This window comes from Pseudophryne corroboree, chromosome 1, assembly GCF_028390025.1.
Source record: "Pseudophryne corroboree isolate aPseCor3 chromosome 1, aPseCor3.hap2, whole genome shotgun sequence".
Taxonomy (NCBI): Eukaryota; Metazoa; Chordata; class Amphibia; order Anura; family Myobatrachidae; genus Pseudophryne; species Pseudophryne corroboree.
The window spans coordinates 1,245,097,639-1,245,120,494 of NC_086444.1; the positions used below are offsets into that span (position 1 = coordinate 1,245,097,639).

Below are 22,856 nucleotides of genomic sequence, written 5' to 3' on the forward strand. Positions count from 1 at the left end.
CCCTCCCCTAAATTTAGATATGTATGTATATATATATATATATATATATATATATATATATATATTTATATATAGTGTTCTGAAATAAAAATGTACTGTATTTATACATTTAATTGTCTTTTATTTTAAATCACACATTTCTTAGCAGTCATACCCAGGATTTGAACCCATGACCTGTTATACTGACAGCAGACACTTTACTGAAGGAGTTTTTGCTCCTGTACAGGAAGCATGAGAATTCTAACTGTATGAAGTTACGTGTAATTGTCAGAGAAGTATCTTCATATAGTTATAATTCTCATATTTCCTATACAGGAGCAAACAGCTTCATCTGCTTCCAGTGTAATAGGTTGTGGTTTCTAATCCTGGGTGTGATACTTGTAAAATGTGTATCTACAGTATAATAAAGAGGGTGTGATTTGTAAGGTGCAGGGACCAGTGAGGAAGTCGGCCACTGAAAAGACAGCGGCAGCTATCAATTAACTTAATTCAATGGTGTCACAGAATGGGAGGAGAGGTGCCCCCCTTCAGAGCAGGAGCCCGGCTGCAGATGACTCCGTTGCCTCCCAGAGTTATGCCTCTGCCCACAGTGCCTCTCACAGTGCCAGATATGCCCCAACAGCGCCAGATATGCCCCCAGTGCTGATACATGTCCCCACAGTGCCTCCCATAGTGCCAGATATGCCCCCAGTGCTGATACATGCCCCCACAGTGCCTTCCACAGTGCCAGATATGCCCCCAGTGCTGATACATGCCCCCACAGTGCCTCCCACAGTGCCAGATGTGCCCCCACAGTGCCAGATATGCCCCCAGTGCTGATACATGCCCCCACAGTGCCTCCCACAGTGCCAGATATGCCCCCAGTGCTGATACATGTCCCCACAGTGCCTCCTCCCCTGAAAAAAAAAAAGTGCTGCTCACCTGCTGCTGCTGCTGCTGTGAGGGGAGGAGAGGGCAGCGCGCGCCTCTCCTACCCCTCCGTCTCCAGCGGAGGTGTGTATCTGAAATTCGGCGCCGGCCCGTGAGCCAATCAGATCTCGCGGTCCGGCAGCCAATTAGGAGCCTCAGCCGCCGGTCCGCGAGCTCTGATTGACTCACGGGCCGGCGTCGAATTTCAGATACACACCGCTGCTGGAGATGTTAGTGCGCGCCGGGCAGCGGTGGCCGGTAGTGGATCGAGCCGCTTGCTAGCCACCGCTACTGTAGAGAGTGAGTCACTATGACTCACTCTCTGCAGCATCACCCTCTACGGCTCGGCGCTCAACGCGGCTGCGTAGCCCGCGTATGCGTCGGGCCGGCCCTGCTTAGGGGCCCCAGCAGCATCTGCTGATTAAAATGATATGTGGCATGCCTATATTCTGTGGAAATCACTGTAATGTAGCATTTCATATGCAGATACAGCCGCAGTCACACACAGAATATAGGCATGCGGCATATCATTTTAATCAGCAAAAGCTGCTTGTGCATCCTAGCCACATAGCAGGGCCGTAACTAGGGGGGGGCTAAGGGGTCACGTGCCCCGGGCGCCGGAAGGAGGGGGGCGCCGAGAACTCTGCCCGACTCCTTCGGCCATCCACACGGGATGTTAGTGCCGCCGATTGTAAGTTCAGTGGAGGCGGAGCACTGTTAAATGTGCTGACCGTTGTCAGTGTGACAATATGTGAATGATTGCAGGTAACCTGGTATAGTCCAGAGTAGGCAGCTGATGATAACATATGCCCTGCAGGATGCAATAGCTACCACCTCCCCTCCGTGATAATGCTGGATTTTTAGGATGTATCGGCGGGCGGAGGAGCAGATGGCCAGTAGGCAGCTGATGATAAAAGAAATATGCGCCCTGTCATTACTGGCTGCCTCCATTGGAATCCAAGAACACATCTACACAAGATGCATTTACAGCACTACAGGCTTGAAGTGCACATTAGGAGGAGAGCCACAGCTGTGATAGGTAAAGTTGGAAACTGTCTTAAGAATATATGTGAAACATTTTGATAGTGACAGCAGTGACTCCCATCTCTCCCTCACCCCACTCTCCCTCATCCCTCTCTCTCTCCCCATCTCTCCCTCACCCCACTCTCCCTCATCCCTCTCTCTCTCCCCATCTCTCCCTCACCCCACACTCCCTATCTCTCCCTCACCCCTCTCTCTCCCTCTCCTCCATCTCTCTCCCTCACATCTCTGTCTCTCTCTGCTCTCCCATCTCTTTCTCCATCTCTCCCCTGTGGGGCTGCATAATCTAATGAGGGGTACTACTGTGCCGTGTGATGAGAATAAGGTTGCACTACAGCGTGGTGTAGTTTTAATGTTTAAAAAAAAAAAATGTTTCAATTAATGTTTAATTATTAAAACTTAAAATTTTTTAAAAAAATGTAAATATTTTAATTAATGGTTTTTATTTTTTATTTATATATATATATATTGACAATGCTAAATTCCTTTGTCGTATAAACAACCCTTTATGGAGCTAAGAACACTGTACGCTGTTTACTTAAGAAGTACCGTAATGGTACGCTAGTTGCGTAACGATCGCTCAGCCGTAGGCGAGACGCTCAAGCGTCACGTTCGCTCACGGCCCAGCGATCACAGGACACGTTATTGGTTATGTCTAGGGTAATGATTCGCTATGGCGTAGTTTACGCTCGAGACCACGAGGAGGTCACCAGCGATGCAGACGCTCACAACACTATACCTTTACGATAAAACCTTATACCAATGAAATACACTGAATACCTTAATGTGAGTACAGGGTGTAAGTGCAACCTTGTGTAACCTGACTAACTACAAAGCTGCTTGAGCGTCACCGACGCTCAAGTGAACACTTAACACTATAGGAAATACACAGATGCTGGTTTAGGTTCCAAAGCCTATTAACTGTATTATATCTAATATACTTGTAAAAGGGGATAACAGTACAAATGATACACTACAATATAACAGAGACTTCCTAACCACAGAACTAAACAATAAATACAAAAGGACAATACTACACCGACCTAAATGCAATACAATACAATACTATCTAATACAATACAATACTAGCCTAGTCTAGGGGAGATATGAGAGAACAGAACAGAGAGAGAGAGAGAGAGAGAGAGAGAGAGAGAGAGAGAGATGAGATGAGAGAAATTGGCTCACAGAAAGACAATGATTACGGAGAGAAACTTACGCACAAAGGGTATGATCGCCTGCGCCTCGATATCCAGCTCCCGGCTATCAGCAGATAACCGTTGATGAGAGAGTGAGAGCTGGATGTGGTCGGCCTGCCTATTTATGCCCCACACACAATGCAATCTCCTGGTCCTACAATCCCATTGTCCATTGGCCGAAGGAATTCGGCCCTGTATCATAACAAAAGGTCATAGGGTGATTCATACAGGTGGGTTGTGACGATTTCCAACAGCTCAGGTGGGTGGGAAACTGGGTTTCCCGCCGCATACCTGAGTATGTGTAAATAATAGAAATGGACATAAACTTCTTATGTCCATAACTATTCGCACGAGCGATTAATACGCTCCAAACCAACACCGGAATATTGCTAATTAAATACTCTTCCGATGGGTACCAGACACTGCTGTATGATTCCTGTTAGACCCTTTGTACGATATAAAGAGGGATTCCTCAGCTCTGGGACATTGTATTTTAACCAAACTTACAGAATCTATCAAAGGGACCATGATCTATAAACTACATTAATTGTGAAAATATGTAACGAATGAGTCGCACGCTACGACTACATAAACTCTACCGTAAATACGCATACCGCGCCTGCGAGTGCACGTTATTGCGGGTATGCGAATCCACGGGAGAGCGCATGCACGCGCAGCGCGGACCAGTGTGCGGTGCAAATATGGCAACGTGCATTGAGACATTTTTCTGACTTTGACAATATATATATATATATATATAAAAAATTTCAGGAGGGGGGGCGGGGTTGGGGGCGCCAAATTACTGCCTTGCCCCGGGTGCCGAGAATCCTAGTTTCGGCCCTGCACATAGTAATGCAAATAAGATGCATTTTCATAAACAAAAGGCTCCCCAACATTAGCAGAGCTGCCAGCTGACTCATGCCAGGCATGTCCTGCAGAACTAGCGGCGGTGCTAGGGGACACCAGCCAAAATCTTGCCTAGGGCATCATATTGGTTAGGGCCGGCTCTGATTGCATACCTCCCAACTGTCCCAATTTTCGCGGGACAGTCCCGTTTTTTGGGGACTGTCCCGCTGTCCCACCCGCGGGCCACAGTGTCCTGCGGTGGGGGGGTCAGTTGGGAGGCTCTGTCAATCGCTGCTCTGCTCAGCAGAGCAGCGGTGAATAGACGCTGTGCGCATGCGCACAGCGTCTATTCAGTAGAGTCAGAGGGAGAGGGAGCATGCCAGCGGCTCACAGAGCGCTGGGCATGCCCCCTCAGTGACGAAAACGGGGGCGTGGCTCACGATCGCGGGTCCTCCCGCGAAGCCACGCCCCCATTTCATAGACCACGCCCCTTTTTCAGGAGCGAGCGTGGCTTCGCCGCGCAAGTGTCCCGCTCCACAGTTAAAGAAAGTTGGGAGGTATGTGATTGTAACCCTCTCACTGCTGGAGGAAAGTCTCTCCAGCTGCAGATAGTCCCAGGACAGAAGATCTGTATGTACTGTAACCCTCTCACTGCTGGAGGACAGTCTAATTACCTCCATATGGTCCCAGGACAGAAGATCTGTATGTACTGTACTGTACTGTAACCCCCTCACTGCTGGAGGAATGTCTCACCAGCTGCAGATGGTCTCAGGACATAAGATATGTACTGTACTGTAACCCTCTCACTGCTGGAGGAATGTCTCACCAGCCGCAGATAGTGACAGGGCAGAAGATCTGTACTGTACTGTAACCCTCTCACTGCTGGAGGAATGTCTCACCAGCCGCAGATAGTGACAGGGCAGAAGATCTGTACTGTACTGTAACCCTCTCACTGCTGGAGGAATGTCTCACCAGCCGCAGATAGTGACAGGGCAGAAGATCTGTACTGTACTGTAACCCTCTCACTGCTGGAGGAATGTCTCACCAGCCGCAGATAGTGACAGGGCAGAAGATCTGTACTGTACTGTAACCCTCTCACTGCTGGAGGAATGTCTCACCAGCTGCAGATGGTCTCAGGACAGAAGATCTGTACTGTACTGTAACCCTCTCACTGCTGGAGGAAAGTCTCACCAGCTGCAGATAGTCCCAGGACTGAAGATCTGTACTGTACTGTAACCCTGTCACTGCTGGAGGAATGTCTCACCAGCTGCAGATGGTCACAGGACAGAAGATCTGTACTGTACTGTAACCCTCTCACTGCTGGAGGAATGTCTCACCAGCTGCAGATGGTCTCAGGACAGAAGATCTGTACTGTACTGTAACCCTGTCACTGCTGGAGGAAAGTCTCACCAGCTGCAGATAGTCCCAGGACTGAAGATCTGTATGTACTGTAACCCTCTCACTGCTGGGGGAAAGTCTCGGCAGCTGCAGATGGTCACAGGACAGAGGGGTTGGAGATACAATTGGGCTGATTCTGAGGGGACTCTTCTTTGCATGAATGCAATTTGTACGTTTTAGTATTCAGCGCATGCGCAGAAGTGATTTTGCACAATCTTTGTTGTATTTGTCCGTGAAATGGGCGTTTCTGTGCGGGAGCTGTCCGGCTACAATGCGATTGCGCAGGGATGTTCTGACTTGTGGCTGTGTCGGTGCATGTAGCTGTAAGGGTTGTTCTGTTCACGTGTATGGCACTAGCATACGGTAGTAAGGCAGGCTGCTGCGGCATCATGGAGACACCGCCACGTTGTGTCCCACCTAGAATCCACCCTCAAGCGCACAGTGGACAGAACCTATGCCGCAGGGAGGGCAGGTAATCACGGAGTGAGGAGAGGGGCATTGGGGGCAGAAAGAGACATCAGCGCTCTCTGGTGAATGTAGCGGGGGCAGTAGGGTGGGATGTAGGAGGGGGCAGGTAATCACGGAGTGAGGAGAGGGGCATTGGGGGCAGGAAGAGACATCAGCGCTCTCTGGTTAATGTAGCGGGGGCAGTAGGGTGGGATGTAGGAACGGGCAGGTAATCACGGAGTGAGGAGAGGGGCATTGGGGGCAGGAAGAGACAGCAGCCCGCGCTCTCTGGTGAATGTAGCGGGGGCAGTAGGGTGGGCTGTAGGAACGGGCAGGTAATCACGGAGTGAGGAGAGGGGCATTGGGGGCAGGAAGAGACATCAGCGCTCTCTGGTTAATGTAGCGGGGGCAGTAGGGTGGGATGTAGGAACGGGCAGGTAATCACGGAGTGAGGAGAGGGGCATTGGGGGCAGGAAGAGACATCAGCGCTCTCTGGTGAATGTAGCGGGGGCAGTAGGGTGGGCTGTAGGAACGGGCAGGTAATCACGGAGTGAGGAGAGGGGCATTGGGGGCAGGAAGAGACATCAGCGCTCTCTGGTGAATGTAGCGGGGGCAGTAGGGTGGGCTGTAGGAACAGGCAGGTAATCACGGAGTGAGGAGAGGGGCATTGGGGGCAGGAAGAGACATCAGCGCTCTCTGGTTAATGTAGCGGGGGCAGTAGGGTGGGGTGTAGGAACGGACAGGTAATCACGGAGTGAGGAGAGGGGCATTGGGGGCAGGAAGAGACATCAGCGCTCTCTGGTGAATGTAGCAGGGGCATTAGGGAGGGATGTAGGAACGGGCAGGTAATCACGGAGTGAGGAGAGGGGCATTGGGGGTAGGAAGAGACATCAGCGCTCTCTGGTGAATGTAGCGGGGGCAGTAGGGTGGGCTGTAGGAGCGGGCAGGTAATCACGGAGTGAGGAGAGGGGCATTGGGGGCAGGAAGAGACATCAGCGCTCTCTGGTGAATGTAGCGGGGGCAGTAGGGTGGGTGTAGGAGAGGGCAGGTAATCACGGAGTGAGGAGAGGGGCATTGGGGGCAGGAAAAGACATCAGCGCTCTCTGGTGAATGTAGCGAGGGCAGTAGGGTGGGATGTAGGAGGGGGCAGGTAATCACGGAGTGAGGAGAGGGGCATTGAGGGCAGGAAGAGACATCAGCACTCTCTGGTGAATGTAGCGGGGGCAGTAGGGTGGGCTGTAGGAACGGGCAGGTAATCACGGAGTGAGGAGAGGGGCATTGGGGGCAGGAAGAGACATCAACGCTCTCTGGTTAATGTAGCGGGGGCAGTAGGGTGGGATGTAGGAACGGGCAGGTAATCACGGAGTGAGGAGAGGGGCATTGGGGGCAGGAAGAGACATCAGCGCTCTCTGGTGAATGTAGCGGGGGCAGTAGGGTGGGCTGTAGGAGCGGGCAGGTAATCACGGAGTGAGGAGAGGGGCATTGGGGGCAGGAAGAGACATCAGCGCTCTCTGGTGAATGTAGCGGGGGCAGTAGGGTGGGTGTAGGAGAGGGCAGGTAATCACGGAGTGAGGAGAGGGGCATTGGGGGCAGGAAGAGACATCAGCGCTCTCTGGTGAATGTAGCGGGGGCAGTAGGGTGGGTGTAGGAGAGGGCAGGTAATCACGGAGTGAGGAGAGGGGCATTGGGGGCAGGAAGAGACATCAGCGCTCTCTGGTGAATGTAGTGGGGGCAGTAGGGTGGGTGTAGGAACGGGCAGGTAATCACGGAGTGAGGAGAGGGGCATTGGGGGCAGGAAGAGACATCAGCGCTCTCTGGTGAATGTAGCGGGGGTAGTAGGGTGTGATGTAGGAACGGGCAGGTAATCACGGAGTGAGGAGAGGGGCATTGGGGCAGGAAGAGACATCAGCACTCTCTGGTGAATGTAGCGGGGGCAGTAGGGTGGGGTGTAGGAACGGGCAGGTAATCACGGAGTGAGGGGAGGGGCATTGGGGGCAGGAAGAGACATCAGCACTCTCTGGTGAATATAGCGGGGGCAGTAGGGTGGGGTGTAGGAACGGGCAGGTAATCACGGAGTGAGGAGAGGGGCATTGGGGGCAGGAAGAGACAGCAGCCCGCGCTCTCTGGTGAATGTAGCGGGGGCAGTAGGGTGGGGTGTAGGAACGGGCAGGTAATCACGGAGTGAGGAGAGGGGCATTGGGGGCAGGAAGAGACATCAGCGCTCTCTGTGAATGTAGCGGGGGCAGTAGGGTGGGGTGTAGGAACGGGCAGGTAATCACGGAGTGAGGAGAGGGGCATTGGGGGCAGGAAGAGACATCAGCGCTCTCTGGTGAATGTAGCGGGGGCAGTAGGGCGGGGTGTAGGAATGGGCAGGTAATCACGGAGTGAGGAGAGGGGCATTGGGGGCAGGAAGAGACATCAGCACTCTCTGGTGAATGTAGCAGGGGCAGTAGGGTGGGATGTAGGAACGGGCAAGTAATCACGGAGTGAGGAGAGGGGCATTGGGGGTAGGAAGAGACATCAGCGCTCTCTGGTGAATGTAGCGGGGGCAGTAGGGTGGGTGTAGGAACGGGCAGGTAATCACGGAGTGAGGAGAGGGGCATTGGGGGTAGGAAGAGACATCAGCGCTCTCTGGTGACAATCAGTATGTGAGGGTACATATGTGGCAGCAGCAGGTTGGCACAGGGCTCTGCGGCTGGTGGGTGGATGTGTGGGCGCTGATTGCTTCCTGCATTACAGTACAGAGCTGACAGACATTATACAGGAATAAGAACACTCTTCTTTGGAGATTGGATATAATTCCTGTAATAAGCTTCACCCTGCACTGCTCTGTGTTATGGCCCTCATTCCGAGTTGATCGCTCGCAAGGCGATTTTAGCAGAGTTGCTCACGCTAAGCCGCCGCCTACTGGGAGTGTATCTTAGCATCTTAAAATTGCGAACGATGTATTCGCAATATTGCGATTACAAACTACTTAGCAGTTTCAGAGTAGCTTCACACTTACTCGGCATCTGCGATCAGTTCAGTGCTTGTCGTTCCTGGTTTGACGTCACAAACACACCCAGCGTTCGCCCAGACACTCCCCCGTTTCCCCGGCCACTCCTGCGTTTTTTCCGGAAACGGTAGCGTTTTTTCCCGCACGCCCATAAAACGGCCTGTTTCCGCCCAGTAACACCCATTTCCTGTCAATCACACTACGATCGCCGGAGCGATGAAAAAGCCGTGAGTAAAAATACTATCTCCATTGTAAAATTACTTGGCGCAGTCGCAGTGCGAATATTGCGCATGCGTACTAAGCGGAATTTCACTGCGATGCGATGAAAAATACAGAGCGAACGACTCGGAATGAGGGCCTATGTCGGGTCACCCTGCACTGCTCTGTGTTATGTGGGGTCACCCTGCACTGCTCTGTGTTCTGTGGGTCACGCTGCACTGCTCTGTGTTATGTGGGGTCACCCTGCACTGATCTGTGTTATGTGGGGTCACCATGCACTGCTCTGTGTTCTGTGGGTCACGCTGCACTGCTCTGTGTTATGTGGGGTCACCCTGCACTGCTCCGTGTTAGGTGGGGTCACACTGCACTGCTCCGTGTTCTGTGGGGTCACACTGCACTGCTCCGTGTTCTGTGGTAATCACACTGCAATGCTACGTGTTCTGTGGGGTCACACTGCACTGCTTTGTGTTATGTGGGGTCACCCTGCACTGCTCTGTGTTATGTGGGGTCACGCTGCACTGCTCTGTGTTATGTGGTGTCACCCTGCACTGCTCTGTTATGTGGGGTCACGCTGCACTGCTCCGTTATGTGGGGTCACCCTGCACTGTTCTGCGTTATGTGGGGTCACGCTGCACTGCTCTGTGTTCTGTGGGGTCACGCTGCACTGCTCTGTGTTATGTGTGGTCACCCTGCACTGCTCTGTTATGTGGGGTCACGCTGCACTGCTCCGTGTTCTGTGGGGTCACACTGCACTGCTCCGTGTTCTGTGGGATCACACTATAATGCTACGTGTTCTGTGGGGTCACACTGCACTGCTCTGTGTTATGTGGGGTCATCCTGCACTGCTCCGTGTTATGTGGGGTGACCCTGCACTGCCCGTGTTATCTGGGGTCATCCTGCACTGTCTGTGTTATGTGGGGTCACTCTGCACTGCTTTGTGTTATGTGGGGTCACTCTGCACTGCTTTGTGTTATGTGGGGTCACCCTGCACTGCTCTGTGTTATGTGGGGTCACGCTGCACTGCTTTGTGTTATGTGGGGTCACTCTGCACTGCTCTGTGTTATGTGGGGTCACGCTGCACTGCTCTGTGTTATGTGGGGTCACCCTGCACTGCTCCGTGTTATCTGGGGTCATCCTGCACTGCTCCGTGTTATGTGGGATCACCCTGCACTGCTTTGTGTTATGTGCGGTCACCCTGCACTGCTCTGTGTTATGTGGGGTCACGCTGCACTGCTCTGTGTTATGTGGGGTCACCCTGCACTGCTCTGTTATGTGGGGTCACGCTGCACTGCTCCGTGTTATGTGGGGTCACCCTGCACTGCTCTGTGTTATGTGGGGTCACGCTGCACTGCTCTGTGTTCTGTGGGTCACGCTGCACTGCTCTGTTTTGATGTGGGGTCACCCTGCACTGCTCCGTGTTAGGTGGGGTCACACTGCACTGCTCCGTGTTCTGTGGGGTCACACTGCACTGCTCCGTGTTCTGTGGGGTCACACTGCACTGCTTTGTGTTCTGTGGGATCACACTGCAATGCTACGTGTTCTGTGGGGTCACCCTGCACTGCTCTGTGTTATGTGGGGTCACCCTGCAATGCTCTTTGTTATGTGGGGTCACCCTGCACTGCTCTGTTATGTGGGGTCACCCTGCACTGCTCTGTGTTATGTGGGGTCACCCTGCAATGCTCTTTGTTATGTGGGGTCACCCTGCACTGCTCTGTGTTATGTGGGGTCACCCTGCACTGCTCTGTTATGTGGGGTCACCCTGCTCTGCTCTGTGTTATGTGGGGTCACCCTGCACTGCTCTGTGTGGTCATCCTGCACTGCTTTGTGTTATGTGGGGTCACCCTGCACTGCTTTGTGTTATGTGGGGTCACCCTGCACTGCTCTGTGTGGTCACCCTGCACTGCTTTGTGTTATGTGGGGTCACCCTGCACTGCTCTGTGTGGTCACCCTGCACTGCTTTGTGTTATGTGGGGTCACCCTGCACTGCTTTGTGTTATGTGGGGTCACCCTGCACTGCTCTGTGTTGTGTGGGGTCACCCTGCACTGCTCCGTGTTGTGTGGGGTGACACTGTAAGAGCAGGACCTGGGTGTGTGGGAGAATTGCCGCTCCATAGTAATATCCTCCTCCGATTATCCGGAATTCCGGGTACACACCCACAGCGCTGGTTTCCCCAGGTACCTGTGATGTTGTACACCGCTGCGCTCGCACTGAGGGCGTCTGAGGATATTTGCGCAGTCTATCAGGCCGGATAAGAATGCTGCGATGACGGGAGACAATGCCGCATGGTGGGTAACCGGGGTTGATGTGACCTGGCACATGCTGACAGCATAGGGAGAGCCGGAGCTAGCACCGGCACTGGGCACGTGTGTGGTGACATCACCGACCCGCCGGTAAGCTGGCGCCAGCCGCCACTCTGAAAGGGGTCTCAGCCGGGTCACACCCAGGTTGGACCCATGTACAAATTCTGTGTGCGCCCCGGCATTTAGTATAAAAGCGTTATTACACCGAGCCACGGCCTGGATTACCCCACCCATAACCAGGTCACTGCGGCAGCGGGAAAGGGCGATTATACCGTTATACCCCGGCTGTAACCCGGCCGAGAACCAGGACACTGAACATGGGCTGAACACGCCCGAGAACCAGGACACTGAACACGGGCTGAACACACCCGAGAACCAGGACACTGAACATGGGCTGAACACGCCCGAGAACCAGATCACTGAACGCGGGTGAGAACCAGGACACTGAACATGGGCTGAACACGCCCGAGAACTAGGACACTGAACATGGGCTGAACACGCCCGAGAACCAGGACACTGAACACGGGCTGAACACGGCCGAGAACCAGGACACTGAACACGGGCTGAACACGCCCGAGAACCAGGACACTGAACACGGGCTGAACACGCCCGAGAACTAGGACACTGAACACGGGCTGAACACGGCCGAGAACCAGGACACTGAACACGGGCTGAACACGGGCGAGAACCAGGACACTGAACACGGGCTGAACACGCCCGAGAATCAGGACACTGAACACGGGCTGAACACGGCTGAGAACCAGGACACTGAACACGGGCTGAACACGGCTGAGAACCAGGACACTGAACACGGGCTGAACACGCCCGAGAACCAGATAACTGAACACGGGCTGATCACGCCCGAGAACTAGGACACTGAACATGGGCTGAACAGGCCCGAGAACTAGGACACCTAAAATGGGCTGAACACGCCCGAGAACTAGAACACTGAACACAGGCTGAACACGGCCGAGAACCAGGACACTGAACACGGGCTGAACACGGCCGAGAACCAGGACACTGAACATGGGCTGAACACGCCTGAGAACCAGGACACTGAACACGGGCTGAACACGGCCGAGAACCAGGACACTGAACACGGGCTGAACACGCCCGAGAACCAGATAACTGAACACGGGCTGAACACGCCCGAGAACTAGGACACTGAACATGGGCTGAACACGCCCGAGAACTAGGACAGCTAACATGGGCTGAACACGCCCGAGAACTAGGACACTGAACACGGGCTGAACACGGCCGAGAACCAGGACACTGAACATGGGCTGAACACGGCCGAGAACCAGGACACTGAACACGGGCTGAACACGGCCGAGAACCAGGACACTGAACACGGCCGAGAACCAGGACACTGAACACGGCCGAGAATCAGGACACTGAACACGGCTGAGAACCAGAACACTGAACACGGGCTGAACACGGCTGAGAACCAGGACACTGAACATGGGCTAAACACGCCCGAGAACCAGATAACTGAACACGGGCTGAACACGCCCGAGAACTAGGACACTGAACATGGGCTGAACACGCCCGAGAACTAGGACACTGAACATGGGCTGAACACGCCCGAGAACTAGGACACTGAACACGGGCTGAACACGCCCGAGAACTAGGACACTGAACACGGGCTGAACACGGCCGAGAACCAGGACACTGAACACGGGCTGAACACGGCCGAGAACAGGACACTGAACACGGGCTGAACACGCACGAGAACCAGGACACTGAACACGGTCTGAACACGGCCGAGAACCAGGACACTGAACACGGCTGAGAACCAGGACACTGAACACGGGCTGAACACGGCTGAGAACCAGGACACTGAACACGGGCTGAACACGCCCGAGAACCAGATAACTGAACACTGGCTGAACACGCCCGAGAACTAGGACACTGAACACGGGCTGAACACGCCCGAGAACTAGGACACTGAACACTGGCTGAACACGCCCGAGAACTAGGACACTGAACACGGGCTGAACACGCACGAGAACTAGGACACTGAACATGGGCTGAACACGCCCGAGAACTAGGACACTGAACACGGGCTGAACACGCCCGAGAACTAGGACACTGAACACGGGCTGAACACGCCCGAGAACTAGGACACTGAACACGGGCTGAACACGCCCGAGAAATAGGACACTGAACACGGGCTGAACACGCCCGAGAACCAGATCACTGAACACGCCCGAGAATTAGGACACTGAACACGGGCTGAACACGGCCGAGAACCAGGACACTGAACACGGGCTGAACACGGCCGAGAATTAGATCACTGAACACGGGCTGAACACGGCTGAGAACCAGGACACTGAACACGGGCTGAACACGCCCGAGAACTAGGACACTGAACACGGGCTGAACATGGCCGAGAACCAGGACACTGAACACGGGCTGAACACGGCCGAGAACAGGACACTGAACACGGGCTGAACACGCACGAGAACCAGGACACTGAACACGGGCTGAACACGGCCGAGAACCAGGACACTAAACACGGCTGAGAACCAGGACACTGAACACGGGCTGAAAACGGCTGAGAACCAGGACACTGAACACGGGCTGAACACGCCCGAGAACTAGGACACTGAACACGGGCTGAACACGGCCGAGAACCAGGACACTGAACACGGGCTGAACACGGCCGAGAACAGGACACTGAACACGGGCTGAACACGCACGAGAACCAGGACACTGAACACGGGCTGAACACGGCTGAGAACCAGGACACTGAACACGGCTGAGAACTAGGACACTGAACATGGGCTGAACACGCCCGAGAACTAGGACACTGAACACGGGCTGAACACGCCCGAGAACTAGGACACTGAACACGGGCTGAACACGCCCGAGAACTAGGACACTGAACACGGGCTGAACACGGCCGAGAACCAGGACACTGAACACGGGCTGAACACGGCCGAGAACAGGACACTGAACACGGGCTGAACACGCACGAGAACCAGGACACTGAACACGGGCTGAACACGGCCGAGAACCAGGACACTGAACACGGCTGAGAACCAGGACACTGAACACGGGCTGAACACGGCTGAGAACCAGGACACTGAACACGGGCTGAACACGCCCGAGAACCAGATAACTGAACACTGGCTGAACACGCCCGAGAACTAGGACACTGAACACGGGCTGAACACGCCCGAGAACTAGGACACTGAACATGGGCTGAACCCGCCCGAGAACTAGGACACTGAACATGGGCTGAACACGCCCGAGAACTAGGACACTGAACATGGGCTGAACACGCCCGAGAACTAGGACACTGAACACGGGCTGAACACGCCCGAGAACTAGGACACTGAACACGGGCTGAACACGCCCGAGAACTAGGACACTGAACACGAGTTGAACACGCCCGAGAACCAGATCACTGAACACGCCCGAGAATTAGGACACTGAACACGGGCTGAACACGGCCGAGAACCAGGACACTGAACACGGGCTGACCACGGCCGAGAACCAGATCACTGAACACGGCTGAGAACCAGGACACTGAACACGGGCTGAACACGGCCGAGAACCAAATCACTGAACACGGGCTGAACACGGCTGAGAACCAGGACACTGAACACGGGCTGAACACGGCTGAGAGCCAGTACACTGAACACGGGCTGAACACGCCCAAGAACCAGATCACTGAACACGGGCTGAACACGCCCGAGAACTAGGACACTGAACACGGGCTGAACACGCCCGAGAACCAGATCACTGAACACGCCCGAGAATTAGGACACTGAACACGGGCTGAACACGGCCGAGAACCAGGACACTGAACATGGGCTGACCACGGCCGAGAACCAGATCACTGAACACGGCTGAGAACCAGGACACTGAACACGGGCTGAACACGGCCGAGAACCAAATCACTGAACACGGGCTGAACACGGCTGAGAACCAGGACACTGAACACGGGCTGAACACGGCTGAGAGCCAGTACACTGAACACGGGCTGAACACGCCCAAGAACCAGATCACTGAACACGGGCTGAACACGCCCGAGAACTAGGACACTGAACACGGGCTGAACACGCCCGAGAACCAGATCACTGAACACGGGCTGAACACGCCCGAGAACCAGATCACTGAACACGGGCTGAACACGGCCGAGAACCAGGACACTGAACACGGGCTGAACACGGCTGAGAACCAGGACACTGAACACGGGCTGAACACGGCTGAGAACCAGGACACTGAACACGGGCTGAACACGGCTGAGAACCAGGACACTGAACACGGGCTCAACACGCCCGAGAACTAGGACACTGAACACGGGCTGAACACGCCCGAGAACTAGGACACTGAACACGGGCTGAACACGCCCGAGAACTAGGACACTGAACACGGGCTGAACACGCCCGAGAACTAGGACACTGAACACGAGCTGAACACGCCCGAGAACCAGATCACTGAACACGCCCGAGAATTAGGACACTGAACACGGGCTGAACACGGCCGAGAACCAGGACACTGAACACGGGCTGAACACGGCCGAGAACCAGATCACTGAACACGGCTGAGAACCAGGACACTGAACACGGGCTGAACACGGCCGAGAACCAAATCACTGAACACGGGCTGAACACGGCTGAGAACCAGGACACTGAACACGGGCTGAACACGGCTGAGAGCCAGTACACTGAACACGGGCTGAACACGCCCAAGAACCAGATCACTGAACACGGGCTGAACACGCCCGAGAACTAGGACACTGAACACGGGCTGAACACGCCCGAGAACCAGATCACTGAACACGGGCTGAACACGCCCGAGAACCAGATCACTGAACACGGGCTGAACACGGCCGAGAACCAGGACACTGAACACGGGCTGAACACGGCTGAGAACCAGGACACTGAACACGGGCTGAACACGGCTGAGAACCAGGACACTGAACACGGGCTGAACACGGCTGAGAACCAGGACACTGAACACGGGCTCAACACGCCCGAGAACTAGGACACTGAACACGGGCTGAACACGCCCGAGAACTAGGACACTGAACACTGGCTGAACACGCCCGAGAACCAGATCACTGAACACGGGCTGAACACGCCCGAGAACTAGGACACTGAACACGGGCTGAACACGGGCTCTCAGTACTTACCCTTCTTACAACTGTGTTATTCCCAGGTTGTCACCGGGTCTTCCGTCTCACAGAGGACACCTAGAGATGATGTCATCTCCAAGCGCTACTGTCCCAGTCAATACACTCCCTTTATACCCCTTTTACAACAACGTTCCAGGACAGACCCTTTTCACACCGCGCCACCAATCCGGGTTATTTCCAGGTGGGTTCCGCTCTCACTGCACATGGAACCAGAAGACCCGGTTCATCCACTCACACCGCCCTGTAGCTACCTGGGTTGGATTTCCAGGTCACTAGAGACCAGCGAGCTGCGATCCGGCAATAACCCCGGTCACACTGCGGTGTAAACGAGTCCTTGATAAATCACCCAGGCGGAGTGACCCAGGGATCTGTCCCCGGTAGCAATCAGGGAAGGACTCGGGTAAGAGTGCGGTGTAAATGGTGCCACCTGGGTTATGCCGAAAAGCTGCTGATTGGCCGTGTATGCAGAGGCCCACCCCAAGGGAGGGACATGCAGGGCCACCCTTGAGGTGGAGGCAGTGTAAATGGGGTGTAAGTGTTAGGGATGGCCATCGATGGTTGTCATCGATAGCACTATTGGTGATGACCATCGACGGCTCTTAAACCATCGATGGTTTACACCACTCGATGCCTCCTGTTGAAAGGTTCCGGCTGGGCAATAATAAAAAATGGGGGCGGGGCTTAGCGGTGTCAGGGGCGGAGCCATGCTCCATGTCTCGTCACATTGCAAAAAAAAAAATATTAGTTTAGGCTTTACCATCGATGAAGGGAAACCATCTGGTTCTCTCCCATCAATGGCAAAAGCATTCCGCAGATAGATAGATATGGAATAGAAGTATAGCGCCATATGTGAAAGTGAGAACACAAAATAATAGTCCGATACGGACGGCTGTAAAACACGCCCTTACAAACCATAGGGCGTCAGACACCCTCTAAAAAAATTCAGCATTGGTAAGATGTTGTTCATATTAAGATAGGGACTGGGGGGATAGGGGTCCAGGCGACCAATGGCGTTCATTTAACATACGGTTTCAAAAGAAAAGCTATGATGTCATAAAAACGGAGAGCGGTAAAAACAAATTTGTTAAAAATTTTTTTTATAATACATTTATATTTAAGAGACATATAGAAAAAAATCATTAACATACAAACACATAGAATAGAAGAAATAAAATAGTATATATAAGAAATGGAGGAGGTATATATATATATATATATATATATATATATATCTTTTATCCTTTTTCCTTGTATATCTATATTCATTCAGAATAAACACAATGAAACCTGCATTAGTTCATCAATTTCATGTAATATAACATTATCTTTGTATATCATAAATATTATTTTTTTCTAGGAGAAAGATAATGTTATATTACATGAAATTGATGAACTAATGCAGGTTTCATTGTGTTTATTCTGAATGAATATAGATATACAAGGAAAAAGGATAAAAGATATATATATATATATATATATATATGTGTGTATATATATATATATATATATTTATATATAAAAAAAATAAGGAATTAAGATATAACATATAAAAAATAATAAGATTTTACTTACCGATAAATCTATTTCTCGTAGTCCGTAGTGGATGCTGGGGACTCCATCAGGACCATGGGGAATAGCGGCTCCGCAGGAGACAGGGCACAAAAGTAAAAGCTTTAGGATCAGGTGGTGTGCACTGGCTCCTCCCCCTATGACCCTCCTCCAAGCCTCAGTTAGGATACTGTGCCCGGACGAGCGTACACAATAAGGAAGGATTTTGAATCCCGGGTAAGACTCATACCAGCCACACCAATCACACCGTACAACTTGTGATCTGAACCCAGTTAACAGTATGACAACGTAGGAGCCTCTGAACAGACGGCTCACAACAAGAACAACCCGATTTTTTTGTAACAATAACTATGTACAAGTATTGCAGACAATCCGCACTTGGGATGGGCGCCCAGCATCCACTACGGACTACGAGAAATAGAACCAGGACACTGAACACGGGCTGAACACGGCTGAGAACCAGGACACTGAACACGGGCTGAACACGGCTGAGAACCAGGACACTGAACACGGGCTGAACACGGCTGAGAACCAGGACACTGAACACGGGCTCAACACGCCCGAGAACTAGGACACTGAACACGGGCTGAACACGCCCGAGAACTAGGACACTGAACACGGGCTGAACACGCCCGAGAACTAGGACACTGAACACGGGCTGAACACGCCCGAGAACTAGGACACTGAACACGAGCTGAACACGCCCGAGAACCAGATCACTGAACACGCCCGAGAATTAGGACACTGAACACGGGCTGAACACGGCCGAGAACCAGGACACTGAACACGGGCTGAACACGGCCGAGAACCAGATCACTGAACACGGCTGAGAACCAGGACACTGAACACGGGCTGAACACGGCCGAGAACCAAATCACTGAACACGGGCTGAACACGGCTGAGAACCAGGACACTGAACACGGGCTGAACACGGCTGAGAGCCAGTACACTGAACACGGGCTGAACACGCCCAAGAACCAGATCACTGAACACGGGCTGAACACGCCCGAGAACTAGGACACTGAACACGGGCTGAACACGCCCGAGAACCAGATCACTGAACACGGGCTGAACACGCCCGAGAACCAGATCACTGAACACGGGCTGAACACGGCCGAGAACCAGGACACTGAACACGGGCTGAACACGGCTGAGAACCAGGACACTGAACACGGGCTGAACACGGCTGAGAACCAGGACACTGAACACGGGCTGAACACGGCTGAGAACCAGGACACTGAACACGGGCTCAACACGCCCGAGAACTAGGACACTGAACACGGGCTGAACACGCCCGAGAACTAGGACACTGAACACTGGCTGAACACGCCCGAGAACCAGATCACTGAACACGGGCTGAACACGCCCGAGAACTAGGACACTGAACACGGGCTGAACACGGGCTCTCAGTACTTACCCTTCTTACAACTGTGTTATTCCCAGGTTGTCACCGGGTCTTCCGTCTCACAGAGGACACCTAGAGATGATGTCATCTCCAAGCGCTACTGTCCCAGTCAATACACTCCCTTTATACCCCTTTTACAACAACGTTCCAGGACAGACCCTTTTCACACCGCGCCACCAATCCGGGTTATTTCCAGGTGGGTTCCGCTCTCACTGCACATGGAACCAGAAGACCCGGTTCATCCACTCACACCGCCCTGTAGCTACCTGGGTTGGATTTCCAGGTCACTAGAGACCAGCGAGCTGCGATCCGGCAATAACCCCGGTCACACTGCGGTGTAAACGAGTCCTTGATAAATCACCCAGGCGGAGTGACCCAGGGATCTGTCCCCGGTAGCAATCAGGGAAGGACTCGGGTAAGAGTGCGGTGTAAATGGTGCCACCTGGGTTATGCCGAAAAGCTGCTGATTGGCCGTGTATGCAGAGGCCCACCCCAAGGGAGGGACATGCAGGGCCACCCTTGAGGTGGAGGCAGTGTAAATGGGGTGTAAGTGTTAGGGATGGCCATCGATGGTTGTCATCGATAGCACTATTGGTGATGACCATCGACGGCTCTTAAACCATCGATGGTTTACACCACTCGATGCCTCCTGTTGAAAGGTTCCGGCTGGGCAATAATAAAAAATGGGGGCGGGGCTTAGCGGTGTCAGGGGCGGAGCCATGCTCCATGTCTCGTCACATTGCAAAAAAAAAAATATTAGTTTAGGCTTTACCATCGATGAAGGGAAACCATCTGGTTCTCTCCCATCAATGGCAAAAGCATTCCGCAGATAGATAGATATGGAATAGAAGTATAGCGCCATATGTGAAAGTGAGAACACAAAATAATAGTCCGATACGGACGGCTGTAAAACACGCCCTTACAAACCATAGGGCGTCAGACACCCTCTAAAAAAATTCAGCATTGGTAAGATGTTGTTCATATTAAGATAGGGACTGGGGGGATAGGGGTCCAGGCGACCAATGGCGTTCATTTAACATACGGTTTCAAAAGAAAAGCTATGATGTCATAAAAACGGAGAGCGGTAAAAACAAATTTGTTAAAAAAATTTTTTATAATACATTTATATTTAAGAGACATATAGAAAAAAATCATTAACATACAAACACATAGAATAGAAGAAATAAAATAGTATATATAAGAAATGGAGGAGGTATATATATATATATATATATATATATATATATATATATATATCTTTTATCCTTTTTCCTTGTATATCTATATTCATTCAGAATAAACACAATGAAACCTGCATTAGTTCATCAATTTCATGTAATATAACATTATCTTTGTATATCATAAATATTATTTTTTTCTAGGAGAAAGATAATGTTATATTACATGAAATTGATGAACTAATGCAGGTTTCATTGTGTTTATTCTGAATGAATATAGATATACAAGGAAAAAGGATAAAAGATATATATATATATATATATATATATATATATATATATGTGTGTATATATATATATATATATATATATATTTATATATAAAAAAAATAAGGAATTAAGATATAACATATAAAAAATAATAAGATTTTACTTACCGATAAATCTATTTCTCGTAGTCCGTAGTGGATGCTGGGGACTCCGTCAGGACCATGGGGAATAGCGGCTCCGCAGGAGACAGGGCACAAAAGTAAAAGCTTTAGGATCAGGTGGTGTGCACTGGCTCCTCCCCCTATGACCCTCCTCCAAGCCTCAGTTAGGATACTGTGCCCGGACGAGCGTACACAATAAGGAAGGATTTTGAATCCCGGGTAAGACTCATACCAGCCACACCAATCACACCGTACAACTTGTGATCTGAACCCAGTTAACAGTATGACAACGTAGGAGCCTCTGAACAGACGGCTCACAACAAGAACAACCCGATTTTTTTGTAACAATAACTATGTACAAGTATTGCAGACAATCCGCACTTGGGATGGGCGCCCAGCATCCACTACGGACTACGAGAAATAGATTTATCGGTAAGTAAAATCTTATTTTCTCTGACGTCCTAAGTGGATGCTGGGGACTCCGTCAGGACCATGGGTATTATACCAAAGCTCCCAAACGGGCGGGAGAGTGCGAATGACTCTGCAGCACCGAATGAGAGAACTCCAGGTCCTCTTTAGCCAGGGTATCAAATTTGTAGAATTTTACAAACGTGTTCTCCCCCGACCACGTAGCTGCTCGGCAAAGTTGTAATGCCGAGACCCCTCGGGCAGCCGCCCAGGATGAGCCCACCTTCCTTGTGGAATGGGCCTTGACAGATTTAGGCTGTGGCAGGCCTGCCACAGAATGTGCAAGTTGAATTGTGCTACAAATCCAACGAGCAATAGTCTGCTTAGAAGCAGGAGCACCCAGCTTGTTGGGTGCATACAGTATAAACAGCGAGTCAGATTTTCTGACTCCAGCCGTCCTTGAAATATATATTTTCAATGCCCTGACAACGTCCAGCAACTTGGAATCCTCCAAATCGCTAGTAGCCGCAGGCACCACAATAGGCTGGTTCAGGTGAAACGCTGACACCACCTTAGGCAGAAAATGAGGACGCGTCCCCAGTTCTGCCCTGTCCGAATGGAAAATCAGATATGGGCTTTTATACGATAAAGCCGCCAATTCTGACACTCTCCTGGCTGAAGCCAGGGCCAGTAGCATGGTTACTTTCCATGTAAGATATTTCAAATCCGCCGATTTGAGTGGCTCAAACCAATGGGATTTGAGAAAATCCAAAACTACATTAAGGTCCCACGGTGCCACTGGGGGCACAACCGGGGGCTGTATATGTAGTACTCCTTTTACAAAAGTCTGGACTTCAGGAACTGAAGCCAATTCTTTCTGGAAGAAAATCGACAGGGCCGAAATTTGAACCTTAATGGACCCCAATTTGAGGCCCATAGACAATCCTGTTTGCAGGAAATGTAGGAATCGACCCAGTTGAAATTCCTCCGTCGGGGCCTTCCTGGCCTCGCACCACGCAACATATTTTCTCCAAATGCGGTGATAATGTTGTGCAGTCACCTCCTTCCTGGCTTTTACCAGGGTAGGAATGACCTCTTCCGGAATGCCTTTTTCCCTTAGAATTCGGCGTTCAACCGCCACACCGTCAAACGCAGCCGCGGTAAGTCTTGGAATAGACACGGTCCCTGCTGAATCAGGTCCCGTCTTAGAGGTAGAGGCCACGGATCCTCCGTGAGCATCTCTTGAAGTTCCGGGTACCAAGTTCTTCTTGGCCAATCCGGAGCCACGAGTATCGTTCTTACTCCTCTTTGCCGTCTAATTCTCAGTACTTTGGGTATGAGAGGCAGAGGAGGAAACACATACA

General features: G+C 52.0%; 1 protein-coding gene across 1 annotated transcript in view; it reads left to right on the forward strand.

Moving 5' to 3' along the window:
- Positions 1–1,873: 1,873 nt before the first annotated feature.
- The window catches only part of INO80B (INO80 complex subunit B), an 81,889-nt gene continuing 60,906 nt past the window's right edge, over positions 1,874–22,856 (forward strand). The window contains exon 1 of the mRNA XM_063925676.1: positions 1,874–1,948. Within this exon, the coding sequence (XP_063781746.1) occupies positions 1,888–1,948 (61 nt within the window). The 5' untranslated portion in view covers positions 1,874–1,887. The remainder of the gene's footprint in view (positions 1,949–22,856) is intronic.